This window comes from Betta splendens, chromosome 17, assembly GCF_900634795.4.
Source record: "Betta splendens chromosome 17, fBetSpl5.4, whole genome shotgun sequence".
Taxonomy (NCBI): domain Eukaryota; kingdom Metazoa; phylum Chordata; class Actinopteri; order Anabantiformes; family Osphronemidae; genus Betta; species Betta splendens.
This window is the reverse complement of record NC_040897.2, coordinates 15,378,068-15,404,350: the sequence shown is the minus strand read 5'-3', so window position 1 is coordinate 15,404,350 and position 26,283 is coordinate 15,378,068. Positions and strand designations below refer to the sequence as shown.

At 51.6% G+C, this 26,283-nt stretch overlaps 1 protein-coding gene and 1 long non-coding RNA gene across 2 annotated transcripts in view; one reads left to right on the top strand and one right to left on the bottom strand.

Moving 5' to 3' along the window:
* Positions 1-25,984, bottom strand: part of myo10 (myosin X) — a 32,074-nt gene extending 6,090 nt beyond the window's left edge. The window contains 26 exon segments of the mRNA XM_041068129.2: positions 18-932; positions 1,241-1,280; positions 1,746-1,970; positions 2,052-2,158; positions 4,073-4,187; positions 4,308-4,432; positions 9,186-9,266; positions 9,372-9,480; positions 9,592-9,674; positions 9,761-9,829; positions 9,960-10,052; positions 10,161-10,227; positions 10,439-10,539; positions 10,818-10,865; positions 10,867-10,965; positions 11,083-11,201; positions 11,337-11,466; positions 11,823-11,926; positions 12,015-12,099; positions 12,217-12,230; positions 12,437-12,561; positions 12,634-12,768; positions 16,367-16,554; positions 20,603-20,761; positions 25,466-25,564; positions 25,937-25,984. Of these exon segments, the coding sequence (XP_040924063.1) occupies positions 18-932; positions 1,241-1,280; positions 1,746-1,970; positions 2,052-2,158; positions 4,073-4,187; positions 4,308-4,432; positions 9,186-9,266; positions 9,372-9,480; positions 9,592-9,674; positions 9,761-9,829; positions 9,960-10,052; positions 10,161-10,227; positions 10,439-10,539; positions 10,818-10,865; positions 10,867-10,965; positions 11,083-11,201; positions 11,337-11,466; positions 11,823-11,926; positions 12,015-12,099; positions 12,217-12,230; positions 12,437-12,561; positions 12,634-12,768; positions 16,367-16,554; positions 20,603-20,761; positions 25,466-25,564; positions 25,937-25,969 (3,468 nt within the window). The 5' untranslated portion in view covers positions 25,970-25,984.
* On the top strand, positions 14,940-17,172 carry LOC114844228 (uncharacterized). The gene is made up of 2 exons (XR_003783704.1): positions 14,940-15,312; positions 15,580-17,172. It is a non-coding gene; the product is annotated as an uncharacterized LOC114844228 (long non-coding RNA).
* Positions 25,985-26,283: the final 299 nt, after the last annotated feature.

The window sequence follows — 26,283 nt, the reverse complement described above, 5'->3', positions numbered from 1 at the left end:
CGCCGGGCAGCACTCACGGAGGACTGGGCCCCCTCCGAGCCGAAGCGGTACGCGCCCGAGCTGTTGTAGGTGCCGACAGAGCCGCGGAAGTCTGGGGACCACTGTCCGCTGCGCGGGTTGGAAAAGGCCACGCTGCCGCTGGACACGATGGCGCCCTCGTCGTAGTCGTCCTGGTCGTAGTCCGAGTCCTCGTCCGGAGGGATGAGCTCCACCAAGTCGTCGGACGGAGCCTCAGAGGCGGCCAGCGGCTGGTGGAGCAGGGCGGCGGGCGGCAGCGGAGGCGCCACGCCGTCGTTGGCGTACGGGTCTTCTTCGGACGAGTCGTCGCTGGTTCGAATCCCGCTGGTCCGCTGCCCGTCGGAGTGGCCGTGCTCGCTGGGGTTCGGCGAGTCTTTGAAGGCCTCGTCGTCGGCCCCGAACCCTTCGTCAACCTCCTCCTCGTCGGAGCCTCTCCTCCGCCTGCCCTCCTTCTCCGCCTCCTCCACGGCGCCGACGCCCAGCGAGCTCTCGATGTTCCTCACGCACTCGTCGATCTCGTCGAAGTTCAGCGAGTCGAGGAACTGCTGCGCGGCCTTGCAGGCCTCGTCCTCCAGCCGCCGCAGCTCCTGGTCCCGGAGGCGCTGGAGCCGGAGGAGGGAGGCCTCCGTCAGGGAGAGCTCCTGCCGCTCCTTTTGCCTCTGCAGGGCCTGGATCTCTCGCTCCAGCCGCAGGATCTCCTCCACCTGCGAAGCTTCGTGAGAGCGGACGCCCTCGTCCTCCGCCGGCGCCTCCGTCGCCTCCTCTGCCGCCTCCTCCTCCGCTGCCGCCGCCTGCAGCTCCTCCAAGCGGCCCGGCGGGCGGGACTCTGCCACGGCCGCCTGAGACTGCGCCAAAAGCAGAGAGGCCAACTCCTGAGCGCGACACAGCTCCTCCAGACGTCTGGTCTCCTCAGCCTGAGGACGAGAGGCCCATGAGACTCACCAGGAAGCTGCCGTCATGTATTACAAACCTACTCCATCATCGTTCTGCAGCAGCTACGCCGTTTGAACGACACAAATGTTTACATGCACGTTGTGCCTAAAATAATTCTGTTGCACAGAGAAATGTTTGAAAGCACAATAAACATTTATTTTTTCTCACTGAGCTTTTGTGTTTTGACTAAATAACATAATAAAGCACGATTTGCCTAACAGACATTTCATGGATCTAGATGCAGATTTGGCTCATTGGCCTCTTAGATGAATGACTTCTCGTACTGTACCTCAGTGGCGAGTCTCTCTGCCTCCAGCCTCTGCCTCTCCCTGCGCACACACACACACACGCACACACACAAATCAGCTGACTGTAGCAGACAGGAAAAGACAGGATTTACCAAAACAGTGTAATTACATTTCCCGTCTCAGAGCGACAATAAAATCCCATAAAGTCCATTTACTGTATCAGCAGCAGAAAACAGAAAGAGTTGGTGTTTTTTACCAGAATCTACTACGACTTTAGAGCCTTGGGTAATGAGGAAGCTGTGAGAAATGAGATCTGAACTGATGGATTGCATTTTTAATCAAGTCTTTATTAATTCTTAATAAATTAGAGGCAGGAAGGGAAAATTGAATCATTTATCACCTCTCCGTCTGTGAAATCCTGCCTTTAGCTCAGCCTCTACTGAGCTTTGTGTTAATGCACCTCCCTGGACTCATAAATCACAGCAGACGCCAGCGTCCACTCTCGCAGCGCCACACGTCCGTTGGAGCTACGTGGCTCTCGCTCACCTCTCCATCTCCTCCACCAGCCTCCTGCGGTGCTGCTCCTCCTCCTCCCGCCTCCTCTTGTCCTCCAGCAGCTGGCTGAAGGCCCGGCGGGCCAGCTGGCCTCGCAGCCGCTTCTGGAAGGTCAGCGTTGCCCAGCGCAGCAGCAAGAACTTCCTCCTCCAGTAGAACGCCCGGTAGTTCTTCTGAATGACCACGATGCACTGCAGCAGCCTCCGGTACTGCTTCCTGTGTGGACGGGCGTAAACAGCGGGAATTAGCGTGCGTGGAACAGGGAGGGCAGGGCTGCTGTGGGGAGCCGGGTCCCACCTGGCCAGGTAGCCCACGACATGAGCCTGGATGGTCATGGCTGCTTTCAGCACCTCCACCTCCCTCTGCTTCTCCAGACGATGCTCCAGAGACTCGCGGAGAAAGACCTGGAACAGGAGCGGAGGAAGTGAGGCACAAAAAACCACAGACTCCCACAGGTGAACCCATTAACACTCCACTCTAAACCTAAGTGCAGAGAAGTAAAAAAGCTCTATTGTGTCAAGATTTACCAGCTATAGAAGGACTGAACTCAACAAAGCAGCCGACATGAATCAAACCCGGATCCTCCCCTTCCTTTGTTCCCGCTGCTAAAGACAGGCGATTACTGCAGCGAGCGGTTTCTGTGACATGCCTGCGTGAAAAGGCCGGTGTCACAGGCTCTTAGTGCAGCTGCCGTCCATTGATGGAGGAACTGGGCCCACTGAGGGTTAATCCGATTAAGGAGGGAGGAAAATGAGATACGGGACGTGGTCTCAGGCGACAGAGAAGGTGTGGAACTTCCTGTACTGCACCGTTGAATCCTCCACAGCGAAGCACTAATGAGATTTTGGGGGACGTAAATCAACGTGGATGTTCACCGATGAGCAGGACGTACCCACAGATCAGCAGAGCAATAAAACCATTGGTATCCAAGCTCATTTGCATATTAGTTCAATCCTCCTCAAAGCCAATAAAGCATGTTTAGACCAGAGCACAAAAAAAAAGTCTTATCTGTGATGAAATTCATGTTCCCACAAGACAAACACGCGTCTTAAAGCACACGCATGAATCACAGACGCACAAAGCCCGGCTCAACTGAACAGCTAATCCTTTTTAATCATTACTATGCTAATTAGCGCTAAGCCGCGCTGCGTTTGTGATTCCTGCAGCCTCGGGGCCTCGGGGAACGCCGCTCGCTGTGACAGGTCAGGTCCGTGGAGGCACCAGAACACTGGGACGCGGCGCAGAACCCGTCGCCTCCAGGAAATTAAGTCTGAGGCTGTAAAAAGTAAAACAAAAAGCAACTAGATAACAGTCACGACATGCGGCGCCTGAAAGGCAACGCTTTGACGTAAATCTCCCTGCGAGGACGACGGGACAAAGGAGACGAGTCCCTCAGAAAGAAGAGGATGATTTAAGGCTTTGCAGGCGGTCGCAGCAGAAGGAGCAGCTTCGTGGGTCAGCGTGGAGCCGTGTGCTGCCCTGTCGTCTACTACTGGTGTTTCATAGAGACACACACCAATGACTAACGTCCACCCACACACACAGCCTCATCCTCAGCATCACATCGTACTGGGACCGAGGATGTGTCCCCATCTGTCATTTGCCCACAGCAAACACAAAGACACGCACACACACACACACACACACACACACACACACACACACACACACACACACACACACACACACACACACACACACACACACACACACACACACACACACACACACACACACACAGGCAGGTAATTCTTTCCTGACCCGGTGTAGTGGAAGCTGAGTGATGGACTGAGGGTAGAAGACTGGATCCAATAACAGTTGGACTGCACGCTTCAGGTGCTCTGCACTTCAATTATACATGAAGCACACGCACGTACACACACACGCACACGCACACACACGTACACACAGCCTGCAGCCACAGGTACCTGAGCCCTGGAATGGTTTCATTTTGCTGGATATGTTAGATGCATGAGGCAAAATTAAGCCCTGAGGGCAGTGGGATGGAGCCAGAACGCATTGGAGCCCCTCGGGTTCAGTCCGTCTGCCTCTCTAGTCGTATCCACGTCAGCAGGAGGAATAAGAATCAGCTGGTGGGAGCCAGACTCAGAGCGAAGGGCAGCACGTTCAGGAGCTTAGCGTTTGACACCAAAAGTCAATTATGGTGTCGAGAACTGAACTGAAGGGTAAACTTTACAGGCAGGACATGCAAATAAAGACTCTGAGGGCATTTCCTGCGATCGACACATTTTTCTAATGACTCAGAGAAGCTCCAGCTGTTCTTAAAGCAGTTATTTGTGCACATGATGTTTTTTCACCTTGGTTTTTCCCAGCTGCCACTCGGCGCCAGTGCTGTCGTAGAAGTGCAGCAGCTGGAGGCAGCGGTCCTTGGGCTCATCCGGCGCCAGTGGCCCCCGCATCAGGACCTTGTACCTGAAAAGAGGAGGAACAGCCCCGGTGAGGCTCCAGTAAACAGCCATACTGGGCGCCCAGTAAACAGCCATAGTGGGCGCCCAGTAAACGGCCATACTGGGTGCAGCCTGTGGTACAAACCTGGAGCAGAAGTCTGTGAACGCTCTGCGAATGGGGAAGCCGGTGCGTCGGATCTTGACCGTCTCCAACATGCCGGAATATCTGAGCTGGTTCAGCACCACCGTCTGGTCAAAGTGGTCGGGCATCTGCAAGGAAACACACAGATCAGAATAATCCCTGTGTCTGGACTGTCACAGAACCAGGTCAGAACCTCATCCTGCAGCAGCTGAAGGCTGACGTTCCGTTTGTTTTCAAGGTTTTAGGGTTTTGGGGTCTTTGTGTGGAGCGGACATTCGTGACGTCTTCACGCACACGTCCACACTATGAACCACTACTATGAAACAAACAACAACCCACTTGGCACTGAGCTACCATTATTACTTGCAGAAGTGGATCAGTGGAGCCATTCTCCCCGTACCCGTCTCACCCTTTAACCCCGGTGGGCGTCGGGATGCTCAGAAAAAGAGGCCGCTTTCATGCCGTCACCAATGCCCCTTTCTTCGGGACCCGTCTCCCCTCAGAGAGCAGCGATGGCCCATTTGAGCATCTGAGATGAAGGGAGGCCTGAATGGCGCCCTTTAACGGCCACTGGCCACAGAGGAGAGCTCATTAGCATAAAGGGCATTTGCATACGGCAGCGGCGCCGCCGCACAAAGCCGAGCGGTATGAGGACGCTGCCCTCTGCCTCCACGACGCTCATTTCCTCTTTTTTCAGGTCAGATTCCAGCTGCTTCAGGGACGTCAACAACCGCTTCTTTTAGAGGCTTCTGTCGCCTTCCTCCTCCGAGCGTCTCGTACAGCTGCCCAGGAGTCGATCTTTATTTCTGTGCCTGGTGAAGCTTCACGCTGGCTCATTTTTATTCTCCCCTTTGTCAGTGTGATGGAGAAAAGCAGTCTGCAGTCAAAGACGTGTACCCTGCTCCCTCATTCACGACATTCTGCATTTGAGGAAAGTTCATCAGATCCTTTCAGCTCAGTGCTCCGAGCAACAGGGACAGTAAAAAGTGTAAGACAAATGTATGAGGGTTGACTGAAACCCGCTTTGTGCCTCATGAAGAGACATCTGAGAATATACAGAGGTACAACAACAGCGGTGATGACAGGGACATACATCAGCGTCTGCAGACAGAGCATCTCTACGGGAACAGGATGACAGCGGTGAAGTCAGAGTCTCTCCCCAGCTAAGTTCTCCGCAGGCACATTGAGCCAAACAAAAGCTCCCGAGGGGGTTGGGAACAAACACGGAAGGACAACTAGACTCAGGATGAGCTGTCATGTCTCACCAGGTACCTCTGACAGGCTCTAAACAGATTCCCCATGGGACCAGGAACGTTTCTGAAAGCTTGAGTTCCTTGATTTAACGCTACCTTTCACCTTTGATGCACTTTTGTTACCTAGTGCTGGAACTAGAAGCAAACATTCATGCTCTAAGAACATCTAAAAAGAGCTCGGCGTCTGTGCTTTGGAGCATCCAGGTCTGAATGTGGGAGCCCCTCAGCAGGGAAGCAGGAGAAAGAGTCCCTCAGACAATGTTTGTGCTTGTAGATGGACAGAAATCCAACCTAAGACTCTGACCCTGCCGGATTAAGTTAAGATTAAGTCTTCTCTCTTCGGAATTTCTCTAAAACAACCATGATACAGAAAAAAAGACGTAGAAGCACTGAGTCGACACCAGAAAATCCAAAGAAAAACGGTGGGATTATGTTCTCAGCTCGGTGCCGTCTACTGTCTTTATATACAGGAACCTAGTGGTTCTTTGCTGCTGAATACAAATGTGGCTGTGTAGAGGTGAGTTAGTCCAGTTATTACTACAAGGTTCCAGCTTGGAAGTCATCGCTCATAAGTTATTGTGTCTGTGTGTTGACGACGGACGGAGGAGTTTCCATCTAAAAAGTGTGACCACCTGCAACTTCAGGACGCTGTGGTCCAAACGTTCTGAGCAACAATCACACAAAGCAAAGCAGCACCAAACATGAGGCATCAGTAACGAGCGACTGGTGAAGTCCAGTCAACAGCACATAACCATGAACCAACCAGGAAGCTGCTCTACAACACAGTGTGTGAGTGAAAGCATCAGTCAAACGACTCTTCATTAACATGACGTTAACTTCACGTCCCTCTGTTTTCGCCCCCGCGCTCATCAAGTGACTGCACATCAGCTCAAAGGCTTCTCTCTCTACTCAGAGCCGTCGTGTCACTTCACAACTAAAAGCCTAGTTTAATTAGCGTGACAACAAACAGCGGAGGCCTTTACGTTCATCCCCAGCACTTTATTACAAAACATTATGGCGAATTTAATTAAGAAACTGGTCATCGCATCTCAAGCACCTCAGACAGAACCATCATCATCATCTTCATCATTCTGCTGTTTCACTACACATTAGATGTGAAAACACCATCCAGTTTACTCAGGAGGCAGAACGTTGTTCGTTGAGTCTACCTTATTTCATCATAATCTGGATCCTGCGTTTTCACCAGATCCTCTATTTTACCGCTCACAACTTCTCTGCATCGAGGAGAAGCTCTCTTTGTGCACCTGCCGTGCAGCCTCACACCAACCGCTGCCTCTCACCTCAGTCACGGCGCCTCAAGCCTCCGCTGGGAGCAACACGCCTGCACAGGAAGCCGCATGCCGGGTCTCACCGCATGCCGGGTCTCACCGCATGCCGGGTCTCACCGCGCGTCGCAGCTTCCTCCGTGGTGCTTCTGGATCAGAGCCACCGCTGATGAGGCTGAAAGTTCCCACGTCTGCTCCTCAGCACACTGCCGGCGGACGCGCACACACTCCCTCCACCACGGAGTCAAACAAAGGCTTTCAAAACTCCACTCCCCCTTTTGTGAGGAGAGGGAGGGCTGTGGTTGCCATGGCGATGCAACTCCTGCTGAGGCTAATTTGTGCAGGCCACTTGTAGGGCTCGGACTGTGTGTGTGTGTGTGAGGGCTGTTTATATTCAAACGTGGGACTGACGAATCTGCTAACTGCAAACTGGACTGATGAAGCCTCCAACTGGCTGAACTGGGTTGAATGGGAGGAGGCGCTGTAGTATAATTGCTACCTGCTCAGAATTGGAACATTATCACAAAATTCTCTGACAAAATATTAGAGAGCTGCAAGAAATAAGATCAACCTGTTTATTCAACTTGTGTGTAAAGCGATTACAGTCCGTGTGTGTGTGTGTGTGTGTGTGTGTGTGTGTGTGTGTGTGTGTGTACAGTTGGTGCAGACATGATGACAAGAGCACAAATCAATCTCTTATCGGTCGCCATCATCTGTTATTACTGTCACAACACGCACACACGACTGCTTTGATGAGTGTCGATGATGAGACATTTTCATGAGCGAGCGACTGTGACAGACACAAAAGACGTCTGCGGCGTCTTCGCCACTTTCTGCTTTAACATTCCTGCTTTTGTGTTTGTTATTTGAAGAGCAGTTGCTTGTTCCTCCTGGTTGCATTTGCTGTTTGCCCACACTATTATACATTCAGTCAATACATTGATATTTCCACACAGACTCCACTCACCATCTGCTCTGTTACATCACTGCAGCCAAAGCAGCCAAAACGCTTCAGCGCCACAAACATCCGTGTCGCAGGCTCCCAAGGACCCGCCGGGGGTTTTAGGGGCCGTGTCCCTCTGACCCCCGTTCCCCCCGGGGCCGTCCCCTCGCTGCGCTCCAGCTCCTCCTTTACTACATTAAGCCCCATTCAAAAGTCATCATGCGGCCTTGTTTAACATTCAGTCTGAACTGGAGTCCAGACGGCCGCGTTTCGCCTCGTAAAGACGTCAGCAGCATCACAGCTGGTTCCCAGAGGAAGCAGGAGACGCCAGCATGTTGTCTATCTGTTGTTTGACTGAGTTTATTAATATGTTGTTTATATGTGACAGAACATTGCAGCTTTGACCTGGTCTAGCATTTAAAGTCAGTTAGTGAACGAACACACACACACACACACACACACACACACACACACACACACACACACACACACACACACACACACACACACACACACACACACACACACACACACCTGCGTCACAGACCTTCAGCGTCATGACTGAGGCGTGTGGACGAACCAATCAATAACAGAAGATCCCATCATCCATATGCTGTGGACCAACGGTCAGCGCTTTTAATGACCTATTTATATCCAGTCTGATCATAATTACACTTCTACAGGGCAACCGATTAAACAACTAGAGTAACAATAACTACTGATTCCAGCAATCAATGGCATCGATTCCATGATGACTGTATTTCGAGGGTGTTGCAGCTCTCACTAATGACAGATGTGAAAAACATCTGTCATTAGTGAGATCATTAGTGAGATCTGAAAATCGCCCCACGTGTTTACACTCCAGTCACCACAAATAAAGATGATTTCTGTTTCCACTGCGTCTGTGCTGCTGAGCCTGTTGAGGAACAGGAGGTTTTCCTGCCGACTGTCATCGTAAGAATAACAAAGGTGAACTTGGCCTCGTCTCAAGTTTAGCGTTTGAAAAGGTCTGATTCATTGTTAAACACTGGATGAAACAGATGTGATGTTTACAGCGTCTGTTCATCACAGCATAAACAGAAATGACAGTCTCCAGTCAAGAGTCTCACAGAGCATTAAAGTCTCTCCTTGCTTTGTGTACATTAGTGCTGAATTCTTTACTAGCCCAGCCTGTTGCTAGGCAACCTGGGGTCAAGGGCCACTAAAGGGCCAGACACTTCCCACTCCTATGGGTGGTTGTCTTTGTGTGATACTTCCCTAAACCTTGACCCGCTGCTGTTTGCCAACACTGTGTGTGTGTGTGTGTGTGTGTGTGTGTGTGTGTGTGTGTGTGTGTGTGTGTGTGTGTGTGTGTGTGTGTGTGTGTGTGTGTGTGTGTGTGTGTGGTAGCAGTACTCACCTTGCTTGTGTTTGGTTTGATGCATCGAATGAAATAAGGGTTGGAGGTGCTGAGAGTGGCCATAAGTGAGTGCAAAGAATTCTGCAACAACACAAACGCACACGTTACTACTGCGGCAGCCAACGCTTCTGGAGCCACAGCACACAACCACCACCACCCAGGTCAGACGCTGAGCATGAGACTCGCCTTGAACTGGGAGCTGACTGTGGGCCGTCGGTGCTTGGAGCTGCTCTTCAGGGTGTCCTGTTTGTTCCGGCTCAGTACGTGTTCAAACAGATCGTAGACGAAGTCCGACCTGACAAACACGGCGTGAAAGAAGAAAGTCAACAAACCAAAACCGACTGTGTGACACTGTGTGAGTGTTGAGCTATGCAGAGGTCTGGGGCCGCAGTGAAGCGCCGCCTACCTGCTCTCCCTCAGCAGATTGAGGATGTCGTCTCTGAAAGTGTCCCTGTTCTTCTCCAGCATCCCCCTCACGTCATACACCACCTGCAACAGCCACAAGAGGGAGGCACTGAGACCAGGCCTTTAGGGTCCAACGGCTTCATCCGAGGACGTTTTCCACAGTCAGCTACCTCTCCTGCATAGTGCCTGACTCCAAAGTAGTGCACAGCCACACGGGGCTTCACATAGAAAGGGTTTTTCTGCGAGAGAAATTGAACAGCTTTAGGAATTTTGACAAAAAAAGTAATATCAGAACTGGGGAGGATTTCTGGCTAACATCAAAGGGAAATGTGTGCCTAAAAGGCTGAAAGGAGCAAATGTGAACCGTACCGAGTGTTGGCTGTGAAGTTTCTCCAACAAGGTGCCGTCTGTGGCTTTGGGGAAGTGGCTCTCCTCGTTCAGCAGGGCCAGAAGGCCCAGTTTCTATGGAGACGCAGACATCACATCACCATCACGACCAGCACCATGTCTGTCCACATCAGCAAATGAGCCCATCACGATCACCTGCAGCATTTTGAGCAACGCATCTACCTTTTCAATCAGATCCAGACACTCTCCGTTGTCCATCCAGTCGATGTCAACCCAGACCAGGCCCTCCCTGCACAGAGCAGCCCGTCAGAAACTTTAGCTATTAGCAAAATACACTATGACTCATTTTCTGTGTTTAATTAAGTGGTTTAATGAGACAATTACATTCATTACAGGCCATTAGCCTGCCAGCTGCACCTCTGCCCTGTTACTGTAACAACTTCAAGGGGGAAGAGTTTGAATGGTTGCAGACGGACAGAAAAACAGAAGCATCCACCTACTTGTTGTATTCAAGCTGCTCCAGGGAGAAAATGTGCTTGTTAAAATACTCCTGAAGCTTCTCATTTGCATAGTTGATGTTGAACTGCTCGAAGCGGTTGACCTGCGGTGAGCGAGAGCAGCCAATTAGACACAGAAAACACCAGCGGAGGTGAAATGAAGTGAGCAGCGAGGGACCCCTGAGGCGCGTTCACGCCGTTCCCGATTAACAATTAAATGAAGAGAGGAGGAATACGGTTCAGCTGAGTGTTGGAATTTAAGCAACATTATTAATCTGTGAAAATGAAACAGCAGCTCCATGAGGCCATTTGACTAAATATCAGTATCTACCTTTGTTTGACTTTTCTGTCTGTGTCTCGGTGTCGTTTGACTTTAACCCACCTCGAAATTCTCAAAGCCAAAGATGTCCAGGATGCTGATGGACTTGAAAGTCCTCCCTGCCCCTGATGCGGCTGTTGAGCTTGCGGATGATCCAGTTGAAACACTGAGAATAAAGTGCCATGGCCATGGAGTCTCTGGAGTCCACGGCCTGTGGAGCGACAGCGGCTCGTGAGACCTCAGGGACTCAAAGCGCGTTTAAAGGTGATGAACTGCTTTTTCTGTGTATCGATACTGCTGTAACGTGGCGGTTTGTGTTGATCAGCACCTGCTCCACGGTGAGCGGCGTGGAGATCTCCTCGCCCCGGAGGATCATGGACCGGTGGGTCAGAACCTCGGCCAGCTGATCCGAGTTCAGGCCCAACAGGTCGGACGTCTGGCTGAGAGCTGCAGGAAACAGAGCTGGAGCTTCAGTCACGAAGCCGCCGGAGCGGAAGCTGTAACGAAGGGGCAGCGCGACCCGACCGGACCCGACCGGACCCGACCGGACCCGACCCCTCTGTGACCCGACCCGTCTCTGACCTGACTTGGAGGACACCTGCGCTCCGCCGGCCGTCATGAACTCAATGTTCCCCGCGTGAAGGATCCCGGCCAGGAGGCGCAGGATCTCCCCGATGTTCTCCTCGGTGAACTGCATGGTGCGCATGGCGCTCTGAAAGACACCAGCGCGGCGTCACATGTGGCTGCACCTCACAGCTGCTAGACTCCTCACGGACGCAGTGTGCTCCTCCGCAAGCTTCCATTAGCGACTGGTCTCCACCAGCGCTTCTGGAGGTTTGGCCTCATGCTGTGACGCCCGGTGGTTTGTGTTCGGCAGCAGCTAATGTTTCTATTCAAATGCAGCGGCTTCGACTGCTTTCACACTTAGGAGAGATAAAGGAGCAGAACAGCGTCACATGAACCTGGAACAGCCTGAAACAGCGCTTCTTCGTTTGGTAAAACCCAGTTGGAGCTCCAGAGTCTGGGAAGTATTTTCACCCCTAATGGTTTTGTGGGGGTTTTTCCTACCAGAACATCTTGAAAAGTGCCCTTGTCGTTGATGGTCTTGTCGGCGAAGCAGCCGGACTGTCTCAGGTAGTGGTAGCTGTCAGGTTGGCTCAGCCCAAAGGCCTCTGTAACAAACAGAAGCAGGTGACGCCTGCGTTTAATATGAAACCTGCAGCCGTTCACTGCTGTTTATGACGAGACGCTTCTCGTCACCTCTCTGATGGTTGTTGGTTCCTGCTAACAAGGCGTAGAAAACATGGTAGTTTCTCTCCCCTGGGTTCTGTCGCACCACCCGGTTCTGGAGGAGAAACAGGAGCTTTATTCAAAACGCATGTTGCTATAAATAAAAGTGGCCTGAAGCAAGTTTGAAGACAGATTGAACAGTAACAGGTTTGGTTGCAGGACGTTTACTCGCCTTTTCTAGGAGGTCTGTGGTCAGAAAAGCTCCAGTCAAGGCACAAACCAGTCAGAGCAACAGCGAAAAAGCAGCTAGTGAATTCATGGCAGCTTTAGACCAAATCAGATGGAGGTTTAACATTTGGGTAATAATCTTAAATTATTCATCACTTAATCCCAAACACGTCTAATAAACCCAGAGTGTGTCAAAGACGCGGCCACTTGCTTTCAAAGGATACAGTCCACTATGCGGCCTCCCTGGATGTTGCCCTTCTGGCTGAAATGCAGCTGGACGAACTTCCCAAAGCGGCTGGAGTTGTTGTTGTAGACGGTCTTGGCGTTTCCAAAGGCCTCCATGATGGGACTGTGGAGCACGGAAGCAGCAGGGTCACGATCCGGAGACAAACGGGGCCGCGGCCGTGAAGACGCCACCCACCTGCTCTCCAGCAGCGCCTCCTCCACGTGCGACGTCCCGTCTCTGGACGACGCCTCCAGCGAGTGCTGGCTCATGGCCGACAGGAACTGCAGGATCAGCTTGGTGCTTTCTGTCTTCCCTGCACCGCTCTCCCCACTGAGAACCACACGCACACACAGGCAGACAGACACACAGACAGAGACAGACACACGGACGGACGGACGGACGGACGGACGGACGGACACACACACACACACACACACACACACACACACACACACACACACACACACACACACACACACACACACACACACACACACACGTTAAAGCCCTGCCTGATCTAAGGGACACAGTAGTGGACGTCTGAGCTGCACAGATTAACGCTGTAAAGCCTCCGACCACTAGATGGCGCCTGGACACTTACATGTGCTTCTATTAGGAGAGACGTCAGACCAAAGTCAAGACATGCTCCAGCTCAGTGAACCAAGCATTTTAAGATGTCTCTACAACATGTAGACGTGTGTCACTCAGCCGTCTTTCCTACGACTACAACCACGACTTTGCTGTTGATCTGTGATCAGTGCAGACGCAGTTTACACATTTGTGTCATGAGGCGTCTGTCTGTAACAAGGTCAACCCTCCCCCCACCCCCCTCTGAAACCCCCCAACACGCTGACATTTCACATGAACCTGGGAACTCACAGCCGCTCAGCGTGGAGCACACTTTAATTATGGACGCGCAGACAAAGAGCGGCTGAAGGACACATTATCGCCCACACAATAACACGGGTACAGTGGTTCCAGCCTGTGACGTGAGAGAAGCAGAGGCAGCCTCTCCATGTGATGCTGCTAATAGATGGAGGCTCCCTGCTGAGCTCATAGCAACATGCTGAAATACGTTCAGGATAACGTCTGTTAACACGTGATTTATAATTCAGACATTCAGCAGTTTAATGTAATGCTCTAAAGAGTGAGGCTGAAACTAATTATGGTCCACAGATATTTAGCATCTTGTCTCAACGTGACAAGCGATAAAATCAGCTGAAGTAAAGATTATTATTAATTATTAGATGTTTTAATTGTGGAATGCGGCTTTAATGTAGAAATCGATGAAAACCGTGAGTTCAGACCCAGTAAGCAGCGGCAGCTTCAGCTGCAGCGGCAGCTTCAGCAGCGGCAGCTTCAGCAGCGGCAGCTTCAGCAGCGGCAGCGGCAGCTTCAGCAGCGGCAGCGGGTCAAACTTTCTTGAAGGGATTAGATCTCACTTTAAAGCGCTTGGTGTGTGTCGCCCATTTAAATAGCTTAGGCCATCGTGGCGGCCAAATCTGAAAGGGCCTGTTAAGAGCAGCTCATTTAAAAGACCTCTGGCAGACGCGCGCAGCCAAACACAGCGGCCGGGCGGCCTTTGTGCTAATCCGTGGCAGGAGAGGAGGGAGTGCTCAGCCGAGCAGCTGAGCGTGTTGGACAAACTGCCTCCACGGCTCCGGACCTCACCCAGAGCCTTTGTACGAGGAGCGGAGCAGCACAGCGAGTCACAGCACAGGGAAACGGAGACCAGGACACAAAGGCTCTGCACCTCATGTAATCCAGTGTGGAGTCTGGTTTCCACTGGATGAGGCGGAACCACCCTCTGAGTGTAGAGGAGATTAAGATTAAATGACTGGTTGAAGCACGTTGGAATCTGCAGGAGAGTTACTACACATGCAAATAACCATCAGCATCAACAGGTCATGTCCCACAACGACCGTTCATCAGGTCATGTGGGTCTGCAGGCGTGTAGCATGTAGCAAAGGGCATGCTACAATAATACACGTGACCTGCAGCCAGCAAAGAAAACACTGCTGCCTACAGCAGTAAATGACCCAAAGCAGATGAGCTGCAACGTCTGCGTGGGTGAAAACACTGAAACCCGTCCATCGTCCTCCTCAGTGGAGGCTTCCAGCAGAACCGCTGGCTTTTGGGCCTGAGTGGTTAATGAGCCCGGAGCGAGTGTGACCTCGCAGCCCCTCCAGGGTCGGGGACAGACCTCTAGGGTTGGAGCTCTGTTAATGCACACAAAGTCAGTGGCAGCATCTGCATGTGGTTTGAACAGGGAGACTTGAAGCTTTCTACCGTGTCTGACTGGTGTGAGAACACACGCAGCCGGTGAGCTGCCTCCAGGCTGGAAGTCGGAATCTGCTGTTAATAACTTTGTTGTCCAGACTGAAAGCTGCCTCTGCTGCATGCGCCGCCTCCATAAAGGTCTGGAGCTCAGCAGGGGGCTGCGGGGGGAGGGGCCTCCACTGAAAGTCTGCGTCAGGCATCAGGATCAGCGAAAACGCAGAGTGGCGTCCAGAGCATTAACGAGCAGCCGCCGCCTCCTCCTCCGGCTCATTCACCTCCATCTGCCTGGATCTGATTACCCACAATCCCTGGATGTGAGAAGCTTCCTGCCTCGCCTCAAAGTGCCAGCCTGCGATTTATAGTCCTCCTTCTTCTTCTTCTTCACACCACAGGCTGCACTGAGAGCTGTGGTGTTTCAGGGGCCAAGGGACGCGCGTGTGCCAGCGTCCATTGAGAAGCCGAGCACGTAGCGTTAAAGTGAAAGCAGCCGAGAACCTGACGCTGGGGCCGCGAACGGGCAAAGACGGAGGCCTGGAACCCTGGAGCTCAGCTGTGACGGAGGTGACGCGCTGACGAGCTGGAGGCAGAACCCAGGTGAAGAGCATCAGTGTGAAACAAGCACCACGCTCATTGACTGAGCCCCACTGGTGCACAATGAGCTAAGCTAATTAGCCAACAGCTAAAACCCAATGTTTGAGTCATTTAAATGAAGCCCAGAGCAGTTTGACCCAACTGTTCTGAGGTCTGTGTTTGCTTGAGACTTGAGCCACATCGTCCGCTCACGTCTGCGTTTGTTCATGTGCTGCTGCTGTTGTCGTGGAAAATCTACGCAACCAAAGTGGTGTTTTTCTTGTCTCACAGCTTCTGTGGTAAACTCACAAACCAACGGTCCTAGAAAAGCTCCACAGATCAGCCTCCCCAGGAGCAAACTGAGCTGAGGAGGCCTCGCGTGAAGCCACTCTGAGGCTGCGACAGGTTTCTGTGAACAGAACACCGCCGTTGTGCAGCTCCAACCACGACAATGCGACTGGTTTGTGTTTACGGCCGCTGTGTAAACCGTGGACTGGTTCCTCCCACTGCACAACATCCTGCCACACAAAAGAGCCTGTGTCCTGCAGACGGACCGAGTGGGACACACCGGAGCTCCGCTTGGGTCCACGTGGGTCCATCCAGATCCATGGAGCAGAAAGCGGGACGTGGCCGCACCACAACAACGCAGGAGTCAGTGCGAAGCACGTTCAGCGTGATTCAAGTCAGAGTGGCTTAGCTTTAACGAGGCGCCATGTGCGTCTCGTTATCCACGCTGCCAGCGAAGCAGCCTGTAAAATAATGGCAGCTAATTGTGAGAAAACTGCAACACGAGTTAAACCGGCCACCTACACCTCAAGCTGCCGCACTAATGGAAGGTAAAAATAGGCTTTTGCAGACGGCACGGAAGCAAACGTGTGGTGAAACAATGGAGTGGATGTGAAAGTGGTCCGAGGAAGGATGTGAGGACATGACGGAACAGGAGCTGCAGCCAGAGGTGAAAAACCTGAACCTCATCAAAGGGTTTGGGCTCGAAAGGACCACAGAGGTTTATTCAAAGAGCCAGTTACTCGATTCGATTGAAGCTCGACGCTGCAGCAGTGAAGCAAAGGCCACGCACCTGATGAGCACGCACTGGTTCTGCAGCCTCCTCCACAGCGAGCGGTAGCACTCGTTGGCCACGGCGAAGATGTGCGGCGCGGCCTCTCCCAGGTGCCGGCGGCTGTACAGCTCCACGGCCGGCCGCTCGTACAGGCCGGGCAGCGGCTGGTAGGGGTTGACGGCCGCCAGGATGGAGCCGATGTACGTCTGCGGGCGGGAACACACACGTTACACACTCATCGTGAAACCGGGCCTCGCGGCCGCCGTCGCGTTCCAGCAGAGGCCGAACAAACGCAGCGGCTGAAACAGAAGCCGGTGGCGGCGGCGGCGGAGGCCTCGCAGCAGCTTCAGAGCTAATGGCAGCTAATGCATGAATGGGGGCATCAGCATGTGGCAGCGACTCCAGCCTGCTGCTCATAAAGGGAGCAGCAGCGCCGGCTCCGGGTCGTCACCAAAGAGCAGCACGTCTAATGAAAGGCTTTGGTCTGTAATGATAAACACTCTGAACCTGCAGCTTCTCCAGCGTCTCCTGACTCGCTGACCTACATTCATGCCACATGCAAATCCACGTGAACGGCAGTTGAGGTGACGTCACTTTCAGGCTCCAGACTTTTCTTCCTGTGCAAATGAGCGTCCACAGAGCAGAACCGGCGTCCGGGCTCGGACCTGTGAACAGCCGGGCTCGTCTCATGTGAGGGAGTCGAGCCTCCACGGTTTAAACTGTTTACAGAGGCTCCTCATCCGCCTGCCTCATTCTAAGTAGTGTTAATGTGTGGCCTCATCACTGAGCTCTTGTTTAGTACGTAATAAACATGTTAACTGGAAGCAACTTCTGTTCAGCTGAGTTCCATCAAAATGAACAAAAAAATCACAAACACTTCACCTTGAATTCAAGAACCTACGAGGTGCAGCAAACGTTGGGTTTCACTGGTCTAAGAGGTCAAAGCACCTGAAGTCAGGACGACGCTCCAGACAAACATCCACATCAGGGTTTAAGCTGTAGTTACTGCTCGCAGGTTTCCTCCAACTTTCATATCATTATCACAAACGCACGCACAGGAAGCCAAGAGACAACTGGGGCTGAAGCTGTCAGGCCTGTCCTGCTCCTCTCAGTTAGTGGTCCCATGCAGAGCCACCAGTCTCTGGGCAGAGTCACTGCCCCTCACCTCCATGAATCACAAGCAACAGGTAACAGGACGCTGGCTGTGAGTAAATTAACCATCAGAAGCTCCAGGCCGACGGACTGAGGGCCTCACCGTGGGTGGTTTTAGTATTTTGGTGCAACCAACCATTCATTGTTATAAGCTGTCGCAGCCAAAGCAGCTTTAAGGCCACTGAAATGTGTACGTTACAACAACTGTAGAGCAGTGAGCAGCCAGAAAACAGCCTCTGGAGTCAGATCAGCACTGATGAAGAGCAGCTGGCGGAAACAAAGGAGGAGAAAATCAGAAGCCAACGTGTCCGACTGATGGCAGGAAATGTAGACGAGGACTGATCACGTGTTACCAGGACAGAGTATTTCAGGCATTCACTTCAATATTTATGTTTAATATCATGGACGACGGACAAAACCCACATCTGGTGAAGTCGAGCTGTTCAGAGAATGTTGATTCTCCCAGTTTTCCCATTTACACAGTATACGAAGCATCCAAGAACCTGGGCACATGCAGCTTTTCCAGGATGAGGATGAGATGTCTTTTCCGCCACGTGTCTGTTGGTGCTATAAATTAAAGCTGTGCTTGTGCACGATGCAAACAGCTGGTGCTGATGTGCAGCGTTACCGATTCTCCACAGTGAAGGAAGGAATCCTCGCATTCCCATCGATATGCTGAAGAAAAGAGCAGTTGGTTGGCTTCTAGGCAAAATGAAAGGCATGTCAGGACTTCCATCAAACACACACAGCCTCACGCCTCCTATTGAAGGTGTCTGAGGGGAACGCAGGATGCAGTAGACTGTCCATCTGTACCATGAGGCTGTGGAGGTAAAGGTTTACCTCCACCTCTGAGTCTCTGGCTCTGTGCTCTCTGTCCACTACATTCCAGTGTAGCCGGTCGTTCTGCTTGCAAGTGGTAACATATGGATGCAGAACATCTGCCAGTAATTAATTAGCAAACCCAAATGGCTAAAAATGGAGCAGAACTGTGAGGAGCAAACACAGCCAGGCTGTTTGCCAGTCTCACTGAGTTTGAATCCATATTCTTTGTCTAATACACAGGAAGTGATGTGAGCAGAGGGAATGACTGTAATCAGCATCGTCCATACATTCAAAGACTAAAGTGGGTCTGGGTGGACTGTGTTTGGCTCAGAAGAGGTCGTCAAATCAACAGGATTTAGCAGAACCACACATTTGAGGTGCTCAGCTCATTTGTCTGCGGTCTGATCCATGTTCCCGGTCCTGAGCTGGTGAAAGCGCAGCAGCAGCTGGGTGCTGCAGTCTGTCAGCAGCAGACATGGCAACTTAAAATAAGCCCCGTGAGTCATGAGAGCGCTTCTGTGACCGACTTGGCAAAGTGTGTGATAGCGAAGAGAGGGAGGAGCGGACCTTGGCTGTCTCCAATCAGCTCAGCCCACTCAACTCACTGAACACACAACGCAGACCTCCAAACCACAACTTTGTGCGATCGCTCTCACAAACAAATCACGAGTGTTTTATGATCTGCAGTTTGTCCCTCTTTGTGCATCTGGCAACGATTCTGGAGGTTTAAGACGAGGCGTTTTAAATTAAAAAATCATTATTTGATGAGGTGATAATAGGAGGAAGTGAATGAAGCAGGTCACTGTTCGTGTGAACGCTCGCACTGGAATCTGCAGCAGAGACCAGTGAGGCCACCAGTCCACAGCTGGTTGCAATCACAGAAGCTGCGGAGATGCAGCTCGTTTGTGTCCGTGGAAGATAAACCATTAGACGTGGTTTTGCGTTAAAACAATGTCAGCTCCTTATTCTCCTTATTTCCTTGCCTCTAAAGTCAGCAGGGGGCTCTGAGGAATTTCACGGCCCTCAGGTTAAGACACTGGGCCCCTCGTGCTCATTCCTCCCACATCATCTCACCGTCGACGGCCCTCGTTCTCGGCAGTTTGAGGAAGTAGTAAATATTACCTGCTCAGACCTTCACAGTTCTGCTCCTCATTCATCTTATATGAGCTAATCCTGCTACGTGCTCAGCTGTCAGCAGCAGCACAGCAGCAAGCGGCAGCGTCACAGCGGATGCTCCGCGAATGTTCTCATGTGAAAAACAGCCACCGAAGCCGCTCGTGGAATGTGTAAACACAGATATGCAGCAGCACGACGCGCTGAACAGACACTGGACGTTCATCATTTCATTGTTTTTCTTGCCATCGCGATGCTTCGGCAGCGTGTTTACAGCCCGGCCCGTCGGTTCACCGCCACATATTCACAGAAACCTCTCCTCTAATTTTCTCTCTCTGCAGTTTCTGGCTCAAAACGAGAAAAAGTCCCGTCGGGTGGAGGTTGTGATGAATTGATTGGATAATTTCTACCATACGGGAGCGTTCACATGTGATTAAAGTCCCAGCGTGGTATTTTTTAAAGGTTACTGTGGCTGCGTGTGGATGTGCCGAGCACACAAGGCCGCCTTTGTCGCCGCTTGTTTGCCAGGTTTACAAAAGTGTAGTAGAGGTCAGTGGGGTCGGAGCTGCTCTGTTCAAACGCTGGCTATGCTGTAAGAAAACAGGTTTCCACATGATAAGTAATTCTAAAACCCATACTTGCTTTTCAATTCCTGTAAATGTTGTGACTTTTCTGGGATTATTTCTGTAACCGCAACAAAATCAAAGACTCCACGACTTAAACAATTCCCCACAATGTTTCTTCAATGTCATGAAAGCTGTTTGTGCCTAAACCAGAGCTCGACTGCTGACACATCAACCAGATCACCAGCATCCGCCCTGGTTCCTGGATTAAAACAATCAGCAGTTAAATATCTAGTGCTTCTGAACTAGAACTGAAGAAACCATTAAGAACCATTCACCATTAAGAACAACTAGTGACCCAAACAAACAATAACATGACTCAGCCACAGCAGGAGCTCAAAAATAGATGAGATCTGATGCAACAGCATGAAAGTAGTGTTTATTCCTTTTCTTTCTTTTTCTCATGATGCATGCAGGGTAAAGACAGGAGAGGTCAAAGGTCAGACGTAAACTCAGCCCTAAATCACAAACAGTCACACGTTGCATGAAGCCCGGCCTCCACCTGCACAGAATGACTGTGGCGTTAACGACGTTCATCACTCACGTAGATGCAGCGCTGCTGGTAGCGCACGCGGAGGTTGTGCATGATGGCGCCTTCGTGGAGGTCCTCCAGCGCCGCCATGTCCTCCACGCCATGCACGCTGCTGGGGTGCATGGGATGCACCTTCTGCCTGGTCAGCGCGTTCTGCTTGTAGGTGTAGACCTGCACCACAACAAGGGGAGAGAGGGAGACGAGAGGAGGCAGGACAGCACAGCTTCAACACCATGAAGCTTTGGCAGCAAACATGATGATGTGGTTTCTGGCCTCAGATCAGCCTCCTGGGACTGTTCCTTTCTCTTATTTACATGGTGCGACACCGCTGCCTTATTTATAGACCTCTATGTTTTTAGCTAATTTATGAAGGACTGAGTCGTTCCAGAACAAATACAGGCAAAACCAGTGGACCACAGCAGTTCTTCACAAATGAGCCAGAAACACTAGAAAAATGTCACACGCAAACATTGTCTGCAATGAGTCAAATCCCAGATTCCACACATTCCCGTGTGATGATGCTCGACAGAAACAACAGAGACGCTATCGGAGAGAAACTGCTGAGAATCACGGCCGCTCACGCTTCCCTGAAAACAGTAGGTGTTAATGACAGAGGCCTCTGATGGAACGGACCGTGAGCGACGATGGAACGGACCGTGACGTTGATGGAACAGACCGTGAGCGTCGATGGAACGGACAAAAAGCCGCTGATGGAACGGACCGTGAGTCGTTGATGGAGCGGACCGTGAGCGACGATGGAACGGACCGTGAGCGCTGATGGAACGGACCGTGAGCGCTGATGGAACGGACCGTGAGCGCTGATGGAACAGACCGTGAGCGACGATGGAACGGACCGTGAGCGACGATGGAACGGACCGTGACGTTGATGGAACGGACAAAAAGCCGCTGATGGAACGGACCGTGACGTTGATGGAACGGACCGTGAGCGTCGATGGAACGGACCGTGAGCGACGATGGAACGGACCGTGAGCGACGATGGAACGGACAAAAAGCCGCTGATGGAACGGACCGTGAGCGCTGATGGAACGGACCGTGACGTTGATGGAACGGACCGTGAGCGACGATGGAACGGACAAAAAGCCGCTGATGGAACGGACCGTGACGTTGATGGAACGGACCGTGACGTTGATGGAACGGACCGTGAGCGACGATGGAACGGACAAAAAGCCGCTGATGGAACGGACCGTGAGCGACGATGGAACGGACCGTGAGCGACGATGGAACGGACAAAAAGCCGCTGATGGAACGGACCGTGAGCGCTGATGGAACAGACCGTGAGCGACGATGGAACGGACCGTGAGCGACGATGGAACGGACCGTGACGTTGATGGAACGGACAAAAAGCCGCTGATGGAACGGACCATGAGCGTCGATGGAACGGACCGTGAGCGACGATGGAACGGACCGTGAGCGACGATGGAACGGACCGTGAGCGACGATGGAACGGACCGTGAGCGACGATGGAACGGACAAAAAGCCAATGATAGAATGGACCGTGAGCGTCGATGGAACGGACCGTGAGCGATGATGGAACGGACCGTGAGCCGTTGATGGAACCATTCATGGGTCGGACCGTGAGTCTGAGCAGAGCCGACCCCTCGCTCCTCGCGCTCGCAGGAAGACTTACGGCCGAGCAGCAGAAGCGCGGCAGCGCTCGTAAAAGTCGGCACCTGATCCGCTGACGCTCACAGTGTCCCGGTGTTTGACTGACTGGCCAAACAGTTCATAATAAAGAGCAGGGAACGTCGTGGCTGACAGGCGCTCGCTCATGTTACTGCAGGAGCCTCACAAAGGCCCGGAGCTACACAGAAAAAGACTGAGAACAATGATTCACCCTGGGGAGAAAGAACAGACGAGACGAAGCTGAGGCCCAAACATTTACCTTCTTAAACTCCACACCACTCACGTTTCAGCAACATGTGGCAGATACAGTATCTGAGCTGTGACCCTGTGATGGAGGAGGACGCGCGTCAGGAGCTGCTCAGCGGCAGTGGAACCGTGATGAATGAATCTGCTCTGTTATTATCTGATGTCACTGATCTTTTATTTGTCCTCCCTTTGCTAAATTTGCTTTATCTTCTATCTTTCAAATCAGGTCATTTCAAAACAACCAGAGCCGAACATCAACCCTCCATCTCTGATCTCTGTTTTGTTTTACATGTGGTTCCAAATTTGCATTTCAAGCAAATGAGCATTTTGATCTGCTTTTGACCTGAGACACTTAATGTCTCACATCACGCATACACAGATATATCAGAGGGTTTGGCTGCTTCATAAGTAACAAAACAGGAAAGAAAAGAAAATGATTTCAGTCCCTGACATTATTTGTTTTCTTCAGCTGACAACGCGCTGCAAGTAAAAATAATAACCTTGAAATATGCACTCCCTCTCAGGTCGGTGACCTTCTGAGGCCACGCAGCTCGGGGCAGCTATTCCTAATAAAGCCAGTCTCTGTCTGGGGGGGTCCCCACATCTGACCCCTGCCACACACACTGACGCATTAACACCCAAATGACCCCCCCCTCCTCCCGGGCCTCATTTGACACATTCCTGCCTGACGCTTTGGGCCAAACTGGGCGGCAGCGGTCCAGTCTTTTCTGAGCTGCTGCTCAGACACTAAACTCTGAGCCGTGAGTGAGACAGAGTGGACGGTGATGGACCAGCAACCCGTGCAGAGACCACCGCATGCCGTCTCTTGGCGGTGACCTAATTAGGTTTCTAATTGGCCCAGTCGTCTCCGTGGAGATGAGGGAGGCCATCGCTGGTGGAAACAAAGCGGCCCCGTCGCTAAGCCGAGAAACAGATGCTAACGGGAGTAAATCTGTGTGGAACAAAGCCTTTAGACAGCGTCACTGCAGAGGAGGTGGATGAGCTGCCGCTGAGTCCCTGGATCAGGAAGGATAAAGCCTGTTGTTCTTACACAACTACAGACACACACATTAGGTGGTCAAGAGAGACGTTTACAGTCGGATCGAGACCAAAACTTAGGAATTCTTCAGTTTGTTGGACTTTGGCTTCTGTCACATTTCTCCCTCTTCCTCCTGTTCTAGTTCTCAGGTAACATGTGCTTTTAGCTTGAAGCATCTTTAAATTCCACCTGAAAACTGTCCAGGCACGTTAGCACCAATTTAGGAAGAGAAACCAAACGACTGCAGGCGACTCATTGCTTAACGTTAATAGCTGCTCCAACCGAGAGGAAACTGAGCTCTCCTCGTCCTCGCTGTCTGTCTGTGGGACGGGTTACGGCCTCAAACCCTCCCCAAGAACCATCACCGTCAGCATCATCAAAAGCAGCAGCTGCTCTTTGAATCACCATTCAGCGCCTGCTGCCTTGTGCAGCAGTCAGAAACCCGAGCAAGGCAGCAGGAACCCCGCAACCTTCAGCAGCACAAAGGCTGATAAATGTTGGTTACTGTTATATTGAGCTTATGGAGTCATTTAACTCTGATGATCAGGTTACAGCCCCTATTCACATGCAAATGCATGAAGACAGATGCGTCTGTATTCCTGTCACACGCACACAGAACCGGAGCAGTGGGTCGGGCCTGTGGTTGACAGGGACTCGATTGGTCACAACAAGAGACATCTGCTACGAGGTGGAAAAGGTGACATCTCTGATTCCACACAACAGCATGAGGCTGAACCTGCACCGCGCTAATGCTGATTACATGTCTGATCCCAGAAAACCAATAGGGACAAACAGGAAAGCCTGAAAACAGGAAGTGAAACTTGGACTTTCTGCTGAAGGATGACACGGATCACACCTTGTGTTACCGCCGTTACTAAAACATCTGAAGCTCTTAAACAGATTGAATTGGACACTTTCGTGCTGCCTTCATTTCCAAATCTTCCAACACATGATTCAGCTCTGGAGCGAGAGCGAGGCCCCTCGTCCTCCAGTCTCAGGCTCAGCTGAGGCTCAGGGTCATTAGCTGCAGCAGCAGGTCCAGGTGGACACAGGAAGTAAGAATGCTTTAATCTCCGCCGGCTCGGCCTCTCCCTGCATCACATCGACCCTCAGCTGCTGTCAGGAGGTGTTGGAGAGAAGGCACCACAAACTGTTTGGTGTTTATGGGCCCGACTTTAAAAAGCGGGTTAAGCAGCGCATTAGGTGGAGGCTAATTTAAAGTCACTTCACAGAGGCCAGTGCTCCTCATCCTGGAACGACTCCTTTCCACTGAAGCATCTAATCAAATCATCTGTTCAAGATAAGTCACACATCAGAAATCTGAGTCGTCTGACTGCATTGATTTGATCTCATCTCACCAAACAGAGGATTTAATACACTGACTTAAAAGCTCCTCACCATTAACCAACATTCTTCCTCACATGTCTTTGCAGTGGAACCGGTAAGTTGTGAAGTTCTCAGCCACTCGAGGTGCTCGTCAGCGCCGTATAAATCAGATACATCCCTGTGATCTGCGATGGGTGTGTGTTGACATGAAGCTGAGTCAAACCACAGGATTCTCAGCGTGTGAAAATACGCACGTCTTTGGCTTCGGTGTCACTTTAAAGTCCAGACTGTGGAGTTTGACGCCTTTCAGAGGAAATGGCAGCTCAAAGCGTTTCAATGTTTTCTGACAACTCTGACCTAAAAACCTTTGAGAAATTCATTAATAATTATTTATAATGATCAACCCAAACCTCCCACATCGTTGCTGTTGTGTCAACACATGGATGAGAGCAGTAACACAGGACCATGTGGCAGTTAGTGGGATGGACAGAACCCAACACTAACATCAGGTCATTGGAGGACAAAGAGTCCAAACTATCTTTAACAGAACCGTCAGGTGTGAAGAGGAAGTGTTCAAACCCAACCTGCAATGGAAACAGAACAGACAGAGTGTAACTCACCTGGCCGTAGTCCGTGGCGAAGACCACGACACCTCCAGAGCAGGACGACACCGAGCCGGGAAGGTACTGCTCGTCCTCCCATAGCCAGACCCGCTCGCCCTGCACACACACACACACACACACACACACACACACACACACACACACACACACACACACACACACACACACACACACACACACACACACACACACACACACACACACACACACACACACACACAGGAGATGCATTAAGTTAAAATGAGGCCAAAGGGTCGTTTACACACATTAAACCCGTTCCACCTCTGCTTCAGTCTGATAATATTAGGAAAGACGCCTGAACTGAGGTCAGCGGATGGTGCACGGCTTGACAACGCGCTCATCTGTTGCCATGGCGTTGCCACGGCACCGACCTTTCTCCAGCCAGCAGGAGCGTCTCGCATGTCCATGTGCTGAGGAAGCTGTGCGGTGTCGGGTTCCAGGTCGTACCTGCAGCTGCTCCAGAGGCCAGTGGAGCTGCATGTTTATGGAGGCTTTGAAGTGAGGACGGCGCTCATGCTTCTGGCTGCTGCCGTTTCCCCTGGACGACAGCTGGACCCTTCATCAGCGCAGCTTCTTCACCGCTAAACGTTTTACGGTCACATAAAAATGCTGCTTTTGTCTCACCAGACTCAGAAGGCGCGTATTTAGGAACGAACAGGAGATTTATCATCCTTCACTGTTACAATTACACCAAACGAGGGTTCTAACAAAAAGGAAACTGGTGGTGAATTATGAGGGGCCCTCGACGCGAGCTCCCCCTTAATGGCAAAGCCACATGTGCTGCAGTTCATTAG